General features: G+C 49.2%; 1 protein-coding gene across 3 annotated transcripts in view; it reads right to left on the bottom strand.

Moving 5' to 3' along the window:
• The window catches only part of POC1A (POC1 centriolar protein A), a 38,011-nt gene extending 31,483 nt beyond the window's left edge, over window positions 1-6,528 (bottom strand). For 2 of the 3 annotated variants that reach the window (XM_056525055.1, XM_056525054.1), the window contains exons 1-2: window positions 6,270-6,528; window positions 1,823-1,907 (exon numbers count right to left, since the gene is read on the bottom strand). In XM_056525055.1, the coding sequence (XP_056381030.1) occupies window positions 1,823-1,907; window positions 6,270-6,281 (97 nt within the window). In that variant the 5' untranslated portion in view covers window positions 6,282-6,528. The remainder of the gene's footprint in view (window positions 1-1,822; window positions 1,908-6,269) is intronic. The other variant, XM_056525053.1, reaches the window with a different exon arrangement.
• Window positions 6,529-19,094: the final 12,566 nt, after the last annotated feature.

Below are 19,094 nucleotides of genomic sequence, written 5' to 3' on the forward strand. Positions count from 1 at the left end.
AGCTATTTATGACTTACTCACACTGATATACAAAATATGAGTAGGTTGGATAAAATAGCTTTTACCTGCACGATACCTTATTTATTTATTTAAATGGGCACTGTCACTAACTTTATTTTTTGATATGTTGTAGTACTTATGTACTACAACATATATACTTTTATTATTTTTTTTTTCATTAAAAAGGTTTAATTTACATTTAAAAACCGGCTACTGAAAAAGGACTGATTTTGGAGTGGCAATCAGTCCTTTTTCATTTAGGCTGCTCTCGCTCCCTGCCTGTCAATCAGACAGGCGGGAGCGAGCGCATTGGCTCCCCGGCCACTGGCTGGGAGGCCACTCCTCCCGCACATCGCCGCCGCCGTCCCTGCACGCCCGCTGCCGGACTCTGCAGTAACTGCAAGTGTAATGAGGGAACGGGGTATGCGGACGGAGGGGGAACGGGGTATGCGGACGGAGGGGGAACGGGCTAGCAAAAAAAAAAAAAAAAAAAAAAAAATAGGATGGTGGGAGCTACCCTTTAATTATTACTGACTTACTATCCTTCCTTACTAACCTTGTTTGAAGTTTAATTTTACTTAACTTTTTTCAGATGTTTTTATATGCTTAAAGGGGTATTCCGCTACCCTAGACATCTTATCCCCTATCCAAAGGATAGGGGATAAGATGTTAGATCGCCACGGTCCCGCTGCTGGGGACCCCTGGGATCCCCGCTACGGCACCGCGCTATCATTACAGCACAGAGCGAGTTCGCTCTGCACGTAATGATGGGCAGTACAGGGGCTGGAGCATAGTTACGTCACGGCTCCGCCCCTCGTGATGTCACAGCCCGCCCCTTTCAATACAAGTCTATGAGAGGGGGCGTGGCGGTCGTCACGCCCCCCTCCCATAGACTTGCATTAAGGGAATGGGCCGTGATGTCACGAGGGGCGGCGCCATGACGTCACGCTGCTCCGTCCCCCGTATCGCCCGTCATTACGCACAGAGCGAACTCGCTCTGTGCTGTAATGATATCGCGGTGCCGCAGCGGGGATCCCAGGGATCCCCAGCAGCGGGACCGCGGCGATCTAACATCTTATCCCCTATCCTTTGGATAGGGGATAAGATGTGTAGGGGCGGAGTACCCCTTTAATGTATTTTTTTTTTATAATATCTGTTAAACCCCTTTTGGGCATGTCAATCTGTGCCTTTTTGTTCTGCTGTGGGTGTATGAGATATGTTAAAATATCATCTATGTTAATAAATAATGAGTAAAGCTCTGAATAATAATACAGGTTATAACTCAGGATCAGTACAGGATAAGTAACGAATATATGTATGCAGTGACTTTACCAGCAGAATAGTGAGTGCAGCTCTATGTATGGTGGCTTAGATTTATAAATCTGTCTGAGACAACAATAAGTCAGATTTTTATTTCAGACAGCAACCAAGCACATCCTCTTTTTTTGAACCAGAGCACTGCGAGAAAATCTGAGCTGTGATTGGTTCCTATCTTATTATTATTACTTTTTTTTAAATCTCAGAAAGGTTGATAAATCTGGGCCAGTGACTACACCAGCAGAATAGTGAGTGCAGCTATACACTTCCGACGCTCCCAGTTTCTGCTGCTCAACAATGTTTCCTGGTTACTGTGACGCATCAATCCAGCAGGAACTGCCCTGATCACTGGCCGCACTTGTGACTTACCTCGGCCAGTTATCTCATGAGCAGGCAGTTCGCATGGGGTTGGCGCATCATAGGAACAAGCAGCAGAACATGGGCACGGAGTAGGACTTTCTTATTTATGTGAGGTCATTGACCATGTGCTCTCCATGTCACTCACCGATCTGCTTCATGTTGGGATTAAAATCCACACTGGTAACGGTGTCTCTGTGGCCTTTAAAATTCCTCTCCAGGGACGGATCCTCCTAAGAACATAAGCATAATAACTGATTATTGTACAGTGCCCAGTTTTTGGTATCCCCCAATTCCCCATATAAAATATTTATTACAAGAAGCACAGGGATGTGATGTTCTAGCACCCACATGGACTGAAATTGTGCACAATCCAGGGGTGTGGGGTACGTCCTGGGCAGGTGCACCGTCCAGGGGTGTGGGGGGGGGGGGGGGGGTACGTCCTGGGCAGGTGCACCGTCCAGGGGTGTGGGGGAGGGTACGTCCTGGGCAGGTGCACCGTCCAGGGGTGTGGGGGGGGGGGGGGGTGGGGTACGTCCTGGGCAGGTGCACCGTCCAGGGGTGTGGGGTACGTCCTGGGCAGGTGCACCGTCCAGGGGTGTGGGGGGTGTGGGGTACGTCCTGGGCAGGTGCACCGTCCAGGGGTGTGGGGGGGGGGGGGTACGTCCTGGGCAGGTGCACCGTCCAGGGGTGTGGGGGGGGGGGGTACGTCCTGGGCAGGTGCACCGTCCAGGGGTGTGGGGGGGTACGTCCTGGGCAGGTGCGGGGTACGTCCTGGGCAGGTGCACCGTCCAGGGGTGTGGGGGGTGTGGGGTACGTCCTGGGCAGGTGCACCGTCCAGGGGTGTGGGGTACGTCCTGGGCAGGTGCACCGTCCAGGGGTGTGGGGGGTGTGGGGTACGTCCTGGGCAGGTGCACCGTCCAGGGGTGTGGGGGGGGTACATCCTGGGCAGGTGCACCGTCCAGGGGTGTGGGGGGGGTACGTCCTGGGCAGGTGCACCGTCCAGGGGTGTGGGGGGGGGGTACGTCCTGGGCAGGTGCACCGTCCAGGGGTGTGGGGGGGGGTACGTCCTGGGCAGGTGCACCGTCCAGGGGTGTGTGGGGGGGTACGTCCTGGGCAGGTGCACCGTCCAGGGGTGTGTGGGGGGGTACGTCCTGGGCAGGTGCACCGTCCAGGGGTGTGTGGGGGGGGGGGTACGTCCTGGGCAGGTGCACCGTCCAGGGGTGTGTGGGGGGGGGGTACGTCCTGGGCAGGTGCACCGTCCAGGGGTGTGTGGGGGGGGGGTACGTCCTGGCCAGGTGCACCGTCCAGGGGTGTGGGGGGGGGGGGGTACGTCCTGGCCAGGTGCACCGTCCAGGGGTGTGGGGGGGGTACGTCCTGGCCAGGTGCACCGTCCAGGGGTGTGGGGGGGGTACGTCCTGGGCAGGTGCACCGTCCAGGGGTGTGGGGGGGTACGTCCTGGGCAGGTGCACCGTCCAGGGGTGTGGGGTGTGGGGGGGTACGTCCTGGGCAGGTGCACCGTCCAGGGGTGTGGGGTGTGGGGGGGTACGTCCTGGGCAGGTGCACCGTCCAGGGGTGTGGGGGGGGGGTACGTCCTGGGCAGGTGCACCGTCCAGGGGTGTGGGGGGGGGGTACGTCCTGGGCAGGTGCACCGTCCAGGGGTGTGGGGGGGGGGGGTACGTCCTGGGCAGGTGCACCGTCCAGGGGTGTGGGGGGGGGGGTACGTCCTGGGCAGGTGCACCGTCCAGGGGTGTGGGGGGGGGGGGTATGTCCTGGGCAGGTGCACCGTCCTGGGCAGGTGCACCGTCCAGGGGTGTGGGGGGGGGGGGGGGGGTACGTCCTGGGCAGGTGCACCGTCCAGGGGTGTGGGGGGGGGGGGGGGGGTACGTCCTGGGCAGGTGCACCGTCCAGGGGTGTGGGGGGGGGGGGGGGGTACGTCCTGGGCAGGTGCACCGTCCAGGGGTGTGGGGGGGGGGGGGTACGTCCTGGGCAGGTGCACCGTCCAGGGGTGTGGGGGGGGGGGGGGGTACGTCCTGGGCAGGTGCACCGTCCAGGGGTGTGGGGGGGGTACGTCCTGGGCAGGTGCACCGTCCAGGGGTGGGGGGGGGGGGGGTACGTCCTGGGCAGGTGCACCGTCCAGGGGTGTGGGGGGGGTACGTCCTGGGCAGGTGCACCGTCCAGGGGTGTGGGGGGGGGGGGGGTACGTCCTGGGCAGGTGCACCGTCCAGGGGTGTGGGGGGTGTGGGGTACGTCCTGGGCAGGTGCACCGTCCAGGGGTGTGGGGGTGTGGGGTACGTCCTGGGCAGGTGCACCGTTCAGGGGTGTGGGGTACGTCCTGGGCAGGTGCACCGTCCAGGGGTGTGGGGGGTGTGGGGTACGTCCTGGGCAGGTGCACCGTCCAGGGGTGTGGGGTACGTCCTGGGCAGGTGCACCGTCCAGGGGTGTGGGGGGTGTGGGGTACGTCCTGGGCAGGTGCACCGTCCAGGGGTGTGGGGGGGGGGGGGGGTACGTCCTGGCCAGGTGCACCGTCCAGGGGTGTGGGGGGGGTACGTCCTGGCCAGGTGCACCGTCCAGGGGTGTGGGGTGTGGGGGGGGTACGTCCTGGGCAGGTGCACCGTCCAGGGGTGTGGGGGGGGGTACGTCCTGGGCAGGTGCACCGTCCAGGGGTGTGGGGGGGGGTACGTCCTGGGCAGGTGCACCGTCCAGGGGTGTGGGGGGGGGTACGTCCTGGGCAGGTGCACCGTCCAGGGGTGTGGGGGGGGGTACGTCCTGGGCAGGTGCACCGTCCAGGGGTGTGGGGGGGGGTACGTCCTGGGCAGGTGCACCGTCCAGGGGTGTGGGGGGGGGGTACGTCCTGGGCAGGTGCACCGTCCAGGGGTGTGGGGGGGGGGTACGTCCTGGGCAGGTGCACCGTCCAGGGGTGTGGGGGGGGGGGTACGTCCTGGGCAGGTGCACCGTCCAGGGGTGTGGGGGGGGGGGTACGTCCTGGGCAGGTGCACCGTCCAGGGGTGTGGGGGGGGGGTACGTCCTGGGCAGGTGCACCGTCCAGGGGTGTGGGGGGGGGTACGTCCTGGGCAGGTGCACCGTCCAGGGGTGTGGGGGGGGGGGTACGTCCTGGGCAGGTGCACCGTCCAGGGGTGTGGGGGGTGTGGGGTACGTCCTGGGCAGGTGCACCGTCCAGGGGTGTGGGGTGGGTACGTACTGGGCAGGTGCACCGTCCAGGGGTGTGGGGGGGGGGGGGTACGTCCTGGGCAGGTGCACCGTCCAGGGGTGTGGGGGGGGGGGGGTACGTCCTGGGCAGGTGCACCGTCCAGGGGTGGGGGGGGGGGGGGGGGGGTACGTCCTGGGCAGGTGCACCGTCCAGGGGTGTGGGGGGGGTACGTCCTGGGCAGGTGCACCGTCCAGGGGTGTGGGGGGGGGGGGTACGTCCTGGGCAGGTGCACCGTCCAGGGGTGTGGGGGGTGTGGGGTACGTCCTGGGCAGGTGCACCGTCCAGGGGTGTGGGGGGTGTGGGGTACGTCCTGGGCAGGTGCACCGTTCAGGGGTGTGGGGTACGTCCTGGGCAGGTGCACCGTCCAGGGGTGTGGGGGGTGTGGGGTACGTCCTGGGCAGGTGCACCGTCCAGGGGTGTGGGGTACGTCCTGGGCAGGTGCACCGTCCAGGGGTGTGGGGGGTGTGGGGTACGTCCTGGGCAGGTGCACCGTCCAGGGGTGTGGGGGGGGGGGGGTACGTCCTGGCCAGGTGCACCGTCCAGGGGTGTGGGGGGGGTACGTCCTGGCCAGGTGCACCGTCCAGGGGTGTGGGGGGGGTACGTCCTGGCCAGGTGCACCGTCCAGGGGTGTGGGGGGGGGTACATCCTGGCCAGGTGCACCGTCCAGGGGTGTGGGGTGTGGGGGGGTACGTCCTGGGCAGGTGCACCGTCCAGGGGTGTGGGGGGGGGTACGTCCTGGGCAGGTGCACCGTCCAGGGGTGTGGGGGGGGGTACGTCCTGGGCAGGTGCACCGTCCAGGGGTGTGGGGGGGGGGGTACGTCCTGGGCAGGTGCACCGTCCAGGGGTGTGGGGGGGGGGGTACGTCCTGGGCAGGTGCACCGTCCAGGGGTGTGGGGGGGGGGGGTACGTCCTGGGCAGGTGCACCGTCCAGGGGTGTGGGGGGTGTGGGGTACGTCCTGGGCAGGTGCACCGTCCAGGGGTGTGGGGGGGGGGGGTACGTCCTGGGCAGGTGCACCGTCCAGGGGTGTGGGGGGGGGGTACGTCCTGGGCAGGTGCACCGTCCAGGGGTGTGGGGGGGGTACGTACTGGGCAGGTGCACCGTCCAGGGGTGTGGGGTATGTCATTGTCCCAGGATGTGAGCATACAGAAGTGGGGAGCTATGTGTACACTGGGGTAATACTGTATAGGAATTGGGGTGTATATTATACACATTGAGGGGTCTGGCATACACGAACAGACAAGGTATAATAGCAGGAGGACTATAATGCTCAGCATGACATCTGCATACAGAAATACAAGTTGTAGTTGTTGTTCTCCCCCCCCCCCCCCCCATAACGTCTTGCTGGGCCTTCTAGTTCCTCCACAGACAGTTGACAGCACTTACCGGCTGCTCCATGGTGCTGTGTGCTCTGCAGGCAGCGATCTCCAGTACTGACCGAAGCTCTCCGACCGGGCTGTGACTACGAATCTGCCGCCTAGTCCCTGTTAACTCTTCCCGCACCGCCTCGCCCGCTCTCCTCAGTGATCAGGAATCGAAGCTGCTGTCGTCCCAGTACGAAGGGGTTAAGAATTTAAAGCGCCTCTCTAGCCGCCTCCAAACTGATAGGCTGAAAAGTGTGGGGTGTGGCTAACGGACGACGCGTTGCTAGGTTACTGGAGGGATGATGACCCCCCCCCCTCAAGAACAAACATGGCGCCACTTCCGGCAGGACGTCAGGCTGCGTGGGAACCCAGCATGCATTGCGACAAAGGCAGGCTAATGGTATGGCAGTCCGAACATTGGCAACGATTGGGGGTCAATGATAACATGCTGGTACTTATAGTCCTGTGCCAGGGTCCAGTCCAGCTCACAAAGGATAGTCTACACTAATACAAAGTTACAATCCTTAGGACAGTGTTTTCCAAACTGTTGTGCAGTGTATGGGACCTATAACACTGCAAAAAAAGTGTTAATAAAGGTCATTTAACCCCTTCCCTTGTATCACCCCCCTTTTCCCATACCCATAAAAAAAAATAAAACAGGTTAAAAAAAAAAAAACGTGGTATCGCCGCGTGCGTAAATGTCCAAACTATAAAAATATATCATTAATTAAACCGCACGGTCAACGGCGTACGCGCAAAAAAATTCCAAAGTTCAAAAAAGCGTATTTTGGTCACTTTTTTATACCATTAAAAAATGAATAAAAAGTGATCAAAAAGTCCGATCAAAACAAAAATCATACCGATAAAAACTTCAGATAACGGCGCAAAAAATGAGTCCTCATACCGCCCCGTACGTGGAAAAATAAAAAAGTTATAGGGGTCAGAAGATGACATTTTTAAACGTATAAATTTTCCTGCATGTAGTTATGATTTTTTCCAGAAGTACGACAAAATCAAACCTATATAAGTAGGGTATCATTTTAACCGTATGGAACTACAGAATAATGATAAGGTGTAATTTTTACCGAAATATGCACTGCGTAGAAACGGAAGCCCCCAAAAGTTACAAAATGGCGTTTTTTTTTTATTTTGTCTCACAATTATTTTTTTTTCCGTTTCACCGTGCATTTTTGAGTAAAATGACTAATGTTACTGCAAAGTAGAATTGCCGATGCAAAAAATAAGCCATAATATGGATTTTTAGGTGGAAAATTGAAAGGGTTATGATTTTTAAAAGGTAAGGAGGAAAAAACTAAAGTGCAAAAACGGAAAAACCCTGAGTCCTTAAGGGGTTAAATGTGCAGAATAAAAAACTTCGTATATGCTGTACATCTTGGCAGAACATTAACCTTTCTAAAATAATTCATAAAAAAAAATGTATCTCCTTTTTATAAAAATCATCATTTTTAAAGGGGTACTCCAGTGGAATTTTTTTTTTAAATCAACTGGTGCCAGAAAGTTAAACAGGTTTGTAAATTACAATGTAGGTTTTGAGAGGCTCTTGTCAATCAAATAACCATACGACCTGGGCTACCCAATTATATCGCCTATACCCAAGGTGATGGAAATAGTAAAAATGTAAATAAGTAGTAAATTGGGGCTCAAGGTCTTGAACAAATGGCCATAGGATATAGATTTAAATAAAATTAACTGTTTATTAATATATATGTATAAAACTAGTGGAGATAGGTGTCCCACAGGGCCCTTGTGATGACACCACTCCAACTAGTATAACAATAAAATCGTATATACAGATAATAAAATATTAAAAATGTGACCACTATAAAAGGGTAAATAAGTTCATCTAATTGGTGCGCTCATTTTTTCTTTCCGAATGGCGCAATATGTACAAATAGCAATTCAATAGCAGTAACAACCATATATGAAAAAGTCAGCCGGCAGCAGTAAATCCTAATAAATTCTCTCAGTCCTCAATCAATGGTAAATATAGAGAAAAGCTGGCCAGCATAAACACTTTGTTTCAACAAATAATTTGAGTTCAAGTCTCTAGGGCAGTCACTTTGTAACAGGTTGAACAGATTTATACTGTAACAACAATAGGATCTTTGATGGTTATCAACTATGCAAGAGATACTGGCAGTTATGACAGGTAATTATGTATCTCACCACTCCCGGGTATGTTTGGTTGCGATCACCTCTGCGATCTCCTCTGTGATGCAGTCCTCGCAGTAAGTTGGCCCCCAGCTATCTCTCAGCAGATATATATATATATATCTGCTGAAGAAAGGACTGAGACAGTCCTGAAACGCGTCCAGCGTCCCCCTGTGACTACTGAGACCACTTTCATATGGAATAAATATAGTTCCATTCTATTTCCAAGCAACCAGACAGTAGTGGAGATAACTGTCAATCAATTTATCGTCTCTACGCGCGCCTCGCTGCCACGAGGACGCTACCAGCACTGCCACTTACCTGCTGGCGGAAGCGCTGCAGAATCACCATCTGGCGACCACCGCCACCTATTACTATCCTGGCATAGCAGCTGCAGGACTGCTATCTTGACGCCACTTGCAGGCGCTGCAGGTCCACAATCCGGCACCCACCGCCACTGATACCACTACTGTGCTAGCACCACAGGATCGCCACCGCGGTAGTAACGTTCCTATCCAGGAGATCACCACCACCAAAACACCACCACTGTGGGAGACGGCCGAGTCTCCGGTGGTGTTCCCCCACATTGTGAGAGATAGCTGGGGGCCAACTTACTGCGAGGACTGCATCACAGAGGAGATCGCAGAGGTGATCGCAACCAAACATACCCGGGAGTGGTGAGATACATAATTACCTGTCATAACTGCCAGTATCTCTTGCATAGTTGATAACCATCAAAGATCCTATTGTTGTTACAGTATAAATCTGTTCAACCTGTTACAAAGTGACTGCCCTAGAGAACTTGAACTCAAATTATTTATTGAAATAAATTTAATTAGGATTTATTGCTGCCGGCTGACTTTTTCATATATGGTTGCTACTGGTTACTGCTATTGATTTGCTATTTGTACATATTGCGCCATTCGGAAAGAAAAAATGAGCGCACCAATTAGATGAACTTATCTACCCTTTTATAGTGGTCACATTTTTAATATTTTATTATCTGTATATACCATTTTATTGTTATACTAGTTGGAGTGGTGTCATCACAAGGGCCCTGTGGGACACCTATCTCCACTAGTTTTATACATATATATTAATAAACAGTTAATTTTATTTAAATCCATATCCTATGGCCATTTGTTCCAGACCTTGAGCCCCAATTTACTTCTTATTTAGATTTGTAAATTACTTCTATTTAAAAATCTTAATCCTTCCAGTACTTATCAGTACTTATGCTGTATGCTCCACAGGAAGTTATTTTCTTTTTGAATTTCCTTCCTCTCTGACCACAGTGCTCTCTGCTGACACCTCTGTCCATTTTTGGAACTGTCCAGAGCAGGAGAGGTTTGCTATGGGGATTTGCTCCTGCTCTGGACAGTTCCTGACATTGACAGAGGTGTCACCGGAGAGCACTGTGGTCAGACAGTAAAGAAATTCAAAAAGAAAAGAACTTCCTCTGTAGTATACAGCAGCTGATAAGCACTGAAAGGATTAAGATTTTTAAATAGAAGTAATTTACAAATCTGTCTAACTTTCTGGCACCATTTGATTAAAAAATTTTTTTTTCCACCGGAGTACCCCTTTAATGTGCCAAAAGGAAGTCATTGGTCAGTCGACCTCTTGTGAACTACAGGATTACATCATCACCTATAAGATAGCTCCTGCTGTGTATCAAAGTAGCCAAAAGTGGCAATAAGGTACAACATTAGTTAGAAGTTCTAATAGAAAGTTTGTAACTTTGATCCAAAAGGATTGGATCATATGCAACAGAATAAATCTGCATCTGGTGCTTGGCATCTCAAACTATTTTCAAAACCACGTCCTGCTGGATCCTTACCCCACTGATTTCAGTGAGCCATTCTGGAGTCAGCTAGTGTCTCTGGTTGGCTCATTTTTCGATGATAACCAGTTTTTGAACCAACAGCCGGATTATGTTTAGAATGGTATAGGGACCCCCTAGTGTTGTTTTCTTAGAGGGGTACTCCGGTGGAAAACAATTTATTGTAAATTAGCTGGTGTCAGAAAGTTAAACAGATTTGTAAATTACTTCTATTTAAAAATCTTAATCCTTCCAGTACTTAGCAGCTGCTGTATACTACAGAGGAAGTTCTTTTCTTTTTGAATGTCTTTTCTGTCTAACTACAGTGCTCCCTGCTGACACCTCTGCCCATGTCAGGAACTGTCCAGAGTAAGAGAGGTTGGCTTTGGGGATTTGCTCCTGCTCAGGACAGTTCCGTGACAGAGGTGTCAGCAGAGAGCACTATAGTCAGGCAGAAAATAAATTCCTGTGGAGCATACAGCAGCTGATAGGTACTGGAAGGATTAAGATTTTTAATTTACAAATCTGTTTAACTTTCTGGCACCAGTTGATTTAAAAAAAAAATTCCTCTGGAGTACCCCTTTAAAAATGATGATTTTTATAAAAAGGAGATACATTTTTTTTTATGAATTATTTTAGAAAGGTTAATGTTCTGCCAAGATGTACAGCATATACAAAGTTTTTTATTCTGCACATTTAAAGGGGGTACTCCCATGGAAAACTTTTTTTTTTCTTTTTCTTTTTTTTTTATCAACTGGTGCCAGAAAGTTAAACAGATTTGTAAATTAATTCTATAATTTTTTTTTAATCCTTCCAGTACTTATTAGCTGCTGAATACTACAGAGGAAATGGGTTTTCTTTTTGGAACACAGAGCTCTCTGCTGACATCATGACCACAGTGCTCTCTGCTGACATCTCTGTCCATTGTAAGAACTGTCCAGAGTTTGAGAAAATCTCCATAGCAAACATATGCTGCTCTGGACAGTTCCTAAAAATGGACAGAGATGTCAGCATAGAGCACTGTGGTCCTGATGTCAGCAGAGAGCACGGTGTTCCAAAAAGAAAACCATTTCCTCTGTAGTATTCAGCAGTCAATAAGTACTGGAAGGATTAAGATTTTTTAATAGAAGTATGGTAATTTACAAATCTGTTTAACTGTCTGGCACCAGTTCATTTAAAAAAAAAAAGTTTTCTATGTGAGTACCCCTTTAAGAGTCAAGGAGGCAGAGCAAAACTGCTCAAGTGCCACATCCTGCCATGCCTTCTTGCTCGCCCTAACCTGTTGTGAGGCTTGTTAAGAACAATGGGGGAGATGTATCAAAACCAGTGTAGAGGGAGAATGTTGCAGTTACCCAAAGAAACCAGTCTAATCACTTTTTTTTTAATTTTTTGGAGACCTTTTTAAAAATGAAAGAAGCAATCTAATTGGTTGTTATGGGCAACTGCGCCACTCTTCCTCTACACAGGTTTTGATAAATCTCCCCCAATATCTCTCTTTTTATCCTGATCTAAAAGTTGGTCTATTGGCGTCAAGCCCTGCCTATGCCATTGATAAGTTTAATATGCTTTTATATTGTAAAGCTCAGGATTTTGTATCAGTGTTATATGAATTGAATAGTTTGGATTTAAATAGGCACCGTCAGATTCAAAAACTTTTTATATGTTGTACATCTTGGCAAAACATTACACTTTATGATATACTTCATGAAAGATTATCTTTTTTTTTTTTTTAAATAGAAACATGGCTTAAAAAAAAAAAAAAACACCACTAGGGGTCCCCATACTATCCTGTTCAGCTGCAGCATTATCTTTGTCCCAGGTGGAGCACAGGCAGAGACAAAATCCAGTAAGGGAGGGCAAGACTAGTACTCCTCTGTGCTCTCTCCTGTCTATAAGGCTAGGTTTAGACTATGAAATCTCCGAAAATTTCCGCCCGGAGATTCCGAGTGCGGCCAGGGCTGACTGAATCAGTTGGTGCTAGGACCGCGCGGACACTGCAGTCTCCCATAGACTGCAATGTGTTCCGCGCGGATTTCCGCCTGAAGAAAGAGCAACCCCTTTCTTCAGGCGGAAATTTCCAAGCAGATTTTCCGTTCACAAATTCCGAAGTGTGAATTTGTGAACGGAAACTCATTCACTATACTATACATTTTAGCAAGCGGAATTTCCGCCTGCAATTTCAAAGCAGAATTGCAGACGGAAATTCCGTAGTCTGAACCTAGCCTTAGACTGCAGCATGAAAATAGAGAGGAGGGAGATACAGAACAGCCTGCAGTGATTGGATAATGAGACCCAGCACAGCAGAGTCCTGCAGGGTGAGGACACGCCCCTTCCAAAGCACAGGATGAAAAACCAAGTGAGCAACAGAAAGAAGGTATTTGTAAGAGAAATAAAGGTGCTAGATTGCTAGAATATAGAGGTGAAGACTGAAGCATTACAGTTAGGCTACAGTTCCCGTATCAGGTTTTTGATTAATAAAAAATGAATTCCTCAAAACCTGACTAAACTGTATCAAAACGTGTGTACAAATTTTAATCTGTATACGGTTGAAAACCATATACGGTTTGAAAAATGTTGTCCGGTTGCATCCATTTTAAGAAAAAAAAAAAGTTTAAGTTTTTAACTTTTCATTCAATTATGAATAAAGTTTCACTTGTGTGATTGAAATTCCAAGAAAAAAAAACTGTGCAAAGTCGAAAACTGGATGGAACCGTACGCACAAACGGTTCTGTGTGGTTTCCACGGACTCCCATGTTTAAAAAAAAAACGTATACGGTTTCAATACGGTTTTTCACCCGGACCAAAAACCGTGGTAGGCTATGGTATGGGGTACGGGAAAAAAACTGACAAAACCGTACAAGATGCAAAACAGACACAACCGGATGCATCTTTTGGCGTACAGTTTTCAATACGGTTCCGTATGGTTTTCAAATTTAAAAGGTATACGGGAACTGTATTGCAAAAACGTGGTGTGAACCCAGCCTTAAGGAGATATTGCCTGTCTGGTGTTTGTCTATCTTTACAGTTTTTGAAGCCAGTGCTACACAATCCCACAATTGGAGGCTAAATTAGAAGCAAATACAGCACTGGGAAATATATTCCTTTGTTTAGCTTTGGTTGGTGTGGCATATGAAAGGGAATTTTTGGGCAGGCTGTGGATTTTATGCTGTGAACATAATATTTTAACCATGTAGGCTACATGTGAACATACCAAAATCTTCATCGGATTATATATAGGTCTGATCACTTGAGGCTATAATACCAGCGAGCAGCAGAGATGTCTATCCTTCACCCCACGACCGTACATGACTATTACTCATTTATCATTTGTCTGTATTTAATAAAACAGAATGAACCAAAACCTTGTTATTTGCGTTCTGCAGGAAACAGCAGCTTTACTTATTAATGGATCCCAACCTGTTACCCCATTGTGACATGGACCATGTGATGGCGACATCTGCAGCAACCAGGCGGAAACAGAGTCATTAGGATGACAGTAATTGTGATGTATTAATCTCCAGACTGACTTAATACAAGGACAGACACAAGATCTCGATATTTAGACATATGTTCTGTATTATTATTGACTTGTAACAGCACAATATACTATGACTATAGTTTGGCCTCACAGCTTTTACTCTAGTCATCATTTTAGTCATCATTTTGCTTAATATAGTCACTTTTTTTATGTCTGATCTTCTTAAAGGGGTACTCCGCCCTAGACATCTTTTCCCCCCATCCAAAGGATAGGGGATAAGATGTCGGATCGCAGGGGTCCCGGCGCTTTGACCCCCCACAATCTCTACTGTGGCACCACAGTCATCAGGTGCATGGAGCGAACTTTGCTCTGTGCCTGATGACTAGCTATGCAGTGCTGACATCATGGTCACGCCCCCTTGGTGACATCACTATCACTCCCTCTCAATGCAAACCTACGGGAGGGGGCGTGATGGCCGCCACGCCCCCTCTTATAGACTTGTATTGAGGGGGCGTTGCCGAAACACTGGGTGCTGCAGGGAGATCGTAGGGGGGTCCCAGTGGCAGGACCCCTGCGATCATACATCTTATCCCCTATCCTTTGGATAGGGGATAAGATGTCTAGGGGCAGAGCACCCCTTTAAAGGTATAATCTGGCGGGTGCTAGGACCGCACGGAATAGCGCCATCTCATAGACAGCAATGCATTTCTGAGCAGAATCCACAGCATGTCCAAGCATGCTGGGAGTTGTAGTTTTGCAACAGCTGCCAGCACCCTGGTTGGGAAACACTGGTCTAGGTGATGGATTAGTATAAATAGATTCTGTTAGGATCTAAAGAGAATCTCGGTGCAAGGATCTGGATCAGGTCAAGGGGATTCGCTGCTGATAAAAGCCTGAAAGATCCTTGAGCTCAGAACATCCTTGGAAAACCCTGTCATTATCCTTGGGTGCTCTGCTTCACTGGAGCGCTGTATCTTACATAATTATTGGCAGAACTGTCATTAGAACAATAATTATACTAAAAGAACAGATACAACTCTGAACAAACACAGGTGTGTCCGCAAAAAGTCTATGGGGGTTACCCTGTATCGCTTACATAATATGTAGGACGACTTCCAGATTGATATACACATAGCTAAATAATTCACCTAGAAGAAAGGAGCCAAGGCACCAGGTGTTCTTATGCAATTATTGCGGGACACACAGAGGTGGAACAAGGCGCCGATGAGCACTAGTTTCATGCCTAGTGACGCTTTGTCAAGGCATGCTGGGAGGAGACGGAGCCCGTCTTTATCCTCCCTCTAATCAATCAATCAATATAACACACAATAAAATCACATACAAAATTATATCAAAAGTACACAGATTAATTAACCCCTTCCCGCAGAATGTCATATATAAACGCCGGGTTGTGCAGTGCGTTCGCGCATCCCGGCGTTTATAAATGACATTCAGTTAACCCGGCGATGCGCAGCATCGCACGGGTTAACTGGCAGAAGTCCCGCTGTTTCCAGCAGGGGACAACTTCTGCTTCACCCCCAGGACCATCCATTGATGGTCCTGGTCAGCGATCACTGTGATTGGTCCCTGTGGACCAATCACAGTGATCTGGGGTGAAAGTTCAGATCCCCCGCACTGCCCGCCCCTGGAAGTCGGGCAGAACGGGGGACGATGGCTGCGGGGGCTCGCGGCATAGGGGGGGAACACCAGGGGATCGGCGGCCTTACCTGGTGGGACCGAGGAGCAGCGGCAGGACCGGCCACGTGGAGGAGCAGCGACGGGACCGGCAGGTGAGTGTATGGTCCTCAGAAGCAGCAGTGAAGATCTTCACTGCTGCTTCTAGGAGTCTGAAAACTACAACTCCCAGCATGCCTAGACAGCCTTTGGCTGTCTGGGCATGCTGGGAGTTGTAGTTTTGCAACATCTGGAGGGCCCCAGTTTGGAGACCATTGTATAATGGTCTCCAATCTGTGCTCTTCCAGCTGTTGCAAAACTACAACTCCCAGCATGCACTGACTGTCCAGGCATGCTGGGAGTTTTAGTTCAGCAACATCTGGCTCTTCAGATGTTGCCGAACTACAACTCCCAGCATGCCCTTCAGCTGTCTGGGCATGCTGGGAGTTGTAGTTTTGCAACAACTGGAGACACACTGGTTGGGAAACATTGTTTCTAACTCAGTGTTTCCTAACCAGTGTGCCTCCAGCTGTTGCAAAACTATAACTCCCAGCATGCACTAACAGACCATGCATGCTGGGAGTTGTGGTTTTGCAACAGCTGGTGCACCCCCCCCCCCCCCCCCCCCTGTGAATGTACAGGGTACATTCACATGGGCGAGGCTTTTACAGTGGGTTTCTCGCATCTTGAGATGCAGCAAATTTTGCGCCGGGAAACTCGCTGTAATCCCCCGCCCATGTGACTGTACCCTAAAAACACTACACTACACTAACACAAAATAAAAAGTTAAAAACACTACATATACACATACCCCTACACAGCCCCCCTCCCCCAATAAGAACGTCCGGTACACCACTGTTTCCAAAGCAGAGCCTCCAGCTGTTGAAAAACAACAACTCCCCGTATTGCCGGACAGCCGTTGACTGTCCACGCATGCTGGGAGTTTTGCAACAGCTGGAGGCACCCTGTTTGGGAATCACTGGCGTAGAATACCCCTATGTCCACCCCTATGCAAATCCCTAATTTAGGCCTCAAATGCGCACGGCGCTCTCACTTTGGAGCCCTGTCGTATTTCAAGGCAACAGTTTAGGGAGACATATGGGGTATCGCCGTACTCGGGAGAAATTGCGTTACAAGGTTTGGGGGGCTTTTTCTTCTTTAACCCTTCATGAAAAGGAAATGTTGGGGTCTACACCAGAATGTTAGTGTAAAAAAATTAAATTTTTTACACTAACATGCTGATGTTGCCCTATACTTTACATTTTCATAAGAGGTAAAAGGGAAAAAAGCCCCCCAAAATTTGTAACGCAATTTCTCCCGACTACAGAGATACCCCATATGTGAGCGCAAAGTGCTCTGGGGGCGCACAACAAGGCCCAGAAGGGAGAGCGCACCATGTACATTTGAGGTGATTTGCACAGGGGTGGCTGATTGTTACAGCGGTTTTGACAAACGCAAAAAAAACAAAACCCCACATGTGACCCCATTTCGGAAACGACACCCCTCACATTAACAGTCGCCAACTTGTAACCCGATTTCCACTCAAGACCCTCTACCAATTGGAGAAGTGCCTTCATGTCAGCTAGGTAGGAGGGGACAGATTTTAATAGAGGACGCAGAAAGTAATCCAAGTATCGGGAAAGGGGCTCCGTCAAAGAGCCCCTTCCTGACACGATCGGTTTCTCGGGTGGTTTTTCAGAGCCTTATGTATTTTTGGTAGGTAATACCAACTTGGTTTTTGTGGATTGCGGGGGAGTGATTTTTCAGCTAGTTTTTTAGAAATGACCCCCAACATCACTTCTTTCCTTAATACGGACTGCAGTTTTAGGAAATAGGTCCAGGAGGGATCCCCGTTCAATTTTGGTGCTAGAATCCCCTAATTGTCTCATCGCCTCCTCAGCATAATATGACCTGTTAAGTATCACAATATTTCAGCCTTTGTCAGCCGGCTTCAGAATAATCTCCTTATTATTTCTTAACCAGATCAAAGCTCATTGTTCACGGTCAGTCAGATTGCTCATGACTTCGGGATACACAAGACTTTTGATTTCTGACATAACCAAAAATTACACTGAAAATGTCCAGACTGGAGTCCGGCTGCAAAGGAGAAAAAAAGGAAGTTTTCATGCCACCTGTGAAGACATTGCGTTCTTTAGAAACCATACTGTTATTTTCACACAATAATTCAAAGAGCTCTAGCACCACTTGATGATCTGTTTCTGATATTTGCAGGTCAGGTAAGAACCCGAGAGGACCAAACTCTACCAGATCCTCACATGACTGCAAAATAGACACCTGCTCAGGTTTGTTTTTGAACATTTTGCATAAATTCAGCTTACGGAGTGACTTAGCTAGGTCAATATGAAATTGTACCTCATTAAACTTATTAGTTAAACAAAAATTAAGCCTTTTGACAAAAGCTGGTTAGGAAACACTGGTCTGGGTGATGGATTAGTATAAATAGATTCTGTTAGGATCTAAAGAGAATCTCTGTTCAAGGATCTGGATCAGGTCAAGGGGATTCGCTGCTGATAAAAGCCTGAAAGATCCTTGAGCTCAGACCATCCTTGGAAAACCCTGTCATTATCCTTGGATGCTCTGCTTCACTGGAGCGCTGTATCTTACATAATTATTGGCAGAACTTTTATTAGAACGATAATTATACTAAAAGAACAGATACAACTCTATGAACAAACACAGGTGTGTCCGCAAAAAGTTTATGGGGGTTATCCTGTATCGCTTACATAATATGTAGGACGACTTCCAGATTGATATAGCTAAATAATTACATAATAACATTTTGCAACCCTTCTTGCACAGACCTAAGGGTGAAATCACAAGTGATAGATTAGCTATAGAAGGTATAGCTTGGGAGGATATCCTCATGTATACCTCCGACATATGCCCCCGCATTGACATACAAAGTAAACAAAAGATAAACAAGTGGTGCACACCTTGTGCGGATTATCCTGTGGTAAGAAATTAATCACAGAGGGACAATTAGATGGTCCCTTACCTGACAGAGTAAGCAAGTATATAGCGGACGCAGCCTCACGATCCAGCCCCCCCCCCCCCCGGCAAGAGTGAGGGCAAAACATTCCTCTAAAATGGCATGTCAGAAAGGGCACACACCTCAGGAATTGATGCGTTTCCAGCCCGGACCGGGCTCTTCGTCAGGTACATGTACAATCTTGATTTCAGGCAGTAATAAAGCAAAAAAAAAAAAAAAATATCAAGATTATACATGTGCCTGATGAAGAGCCCGGTCCAGGCTGGAAATGCTGTTTTATTTTGCGTTGCATGATTTTTATTGGAATAAATTACCTTTCAATGACATCAATTCCTGAGGTCTGCGCCCTTTCTGACGTCCCATATTGGAGGAGTTTTTTGCCCTCACTCTGCTATTGCCGCATTGACATACATAGACTCATAAGATACTATGCAATATACATTGGTTTACTGAATGTCTGCGTACGAAACAGTGCAGAAGAGTCTTTCATACTGCTTAAAAAAAAGAGATACAAGGGATGTCAAAGGACACTTTAGGGTACATGGGGGCCTATGAAAGGATTTTGCATATGGTCGGTACATATGGAGCACAAACCTCTTGTCCCGATAGTTTGTTTGAATGTATCGGTGTAAATCAGAACTATTGCCCACAGGCAGGGATATATATAATGAGATTATCAGTCAAAAAATAT

The sequence above is a fragment of the Hyla sarda genome, chromosome 6 (genome assembly GCF_029499605.1).
Source record: "Hyla sarda isolate aHylSar1 chromosome 6, aHylSar1.hap1, whole genome shotgun sequence".
Lineage (NCBI taxonomy): Eukaryota > Metazoa > Chordata > Amphibia > Anura > Hylidae > Hyla > Hyla sarda.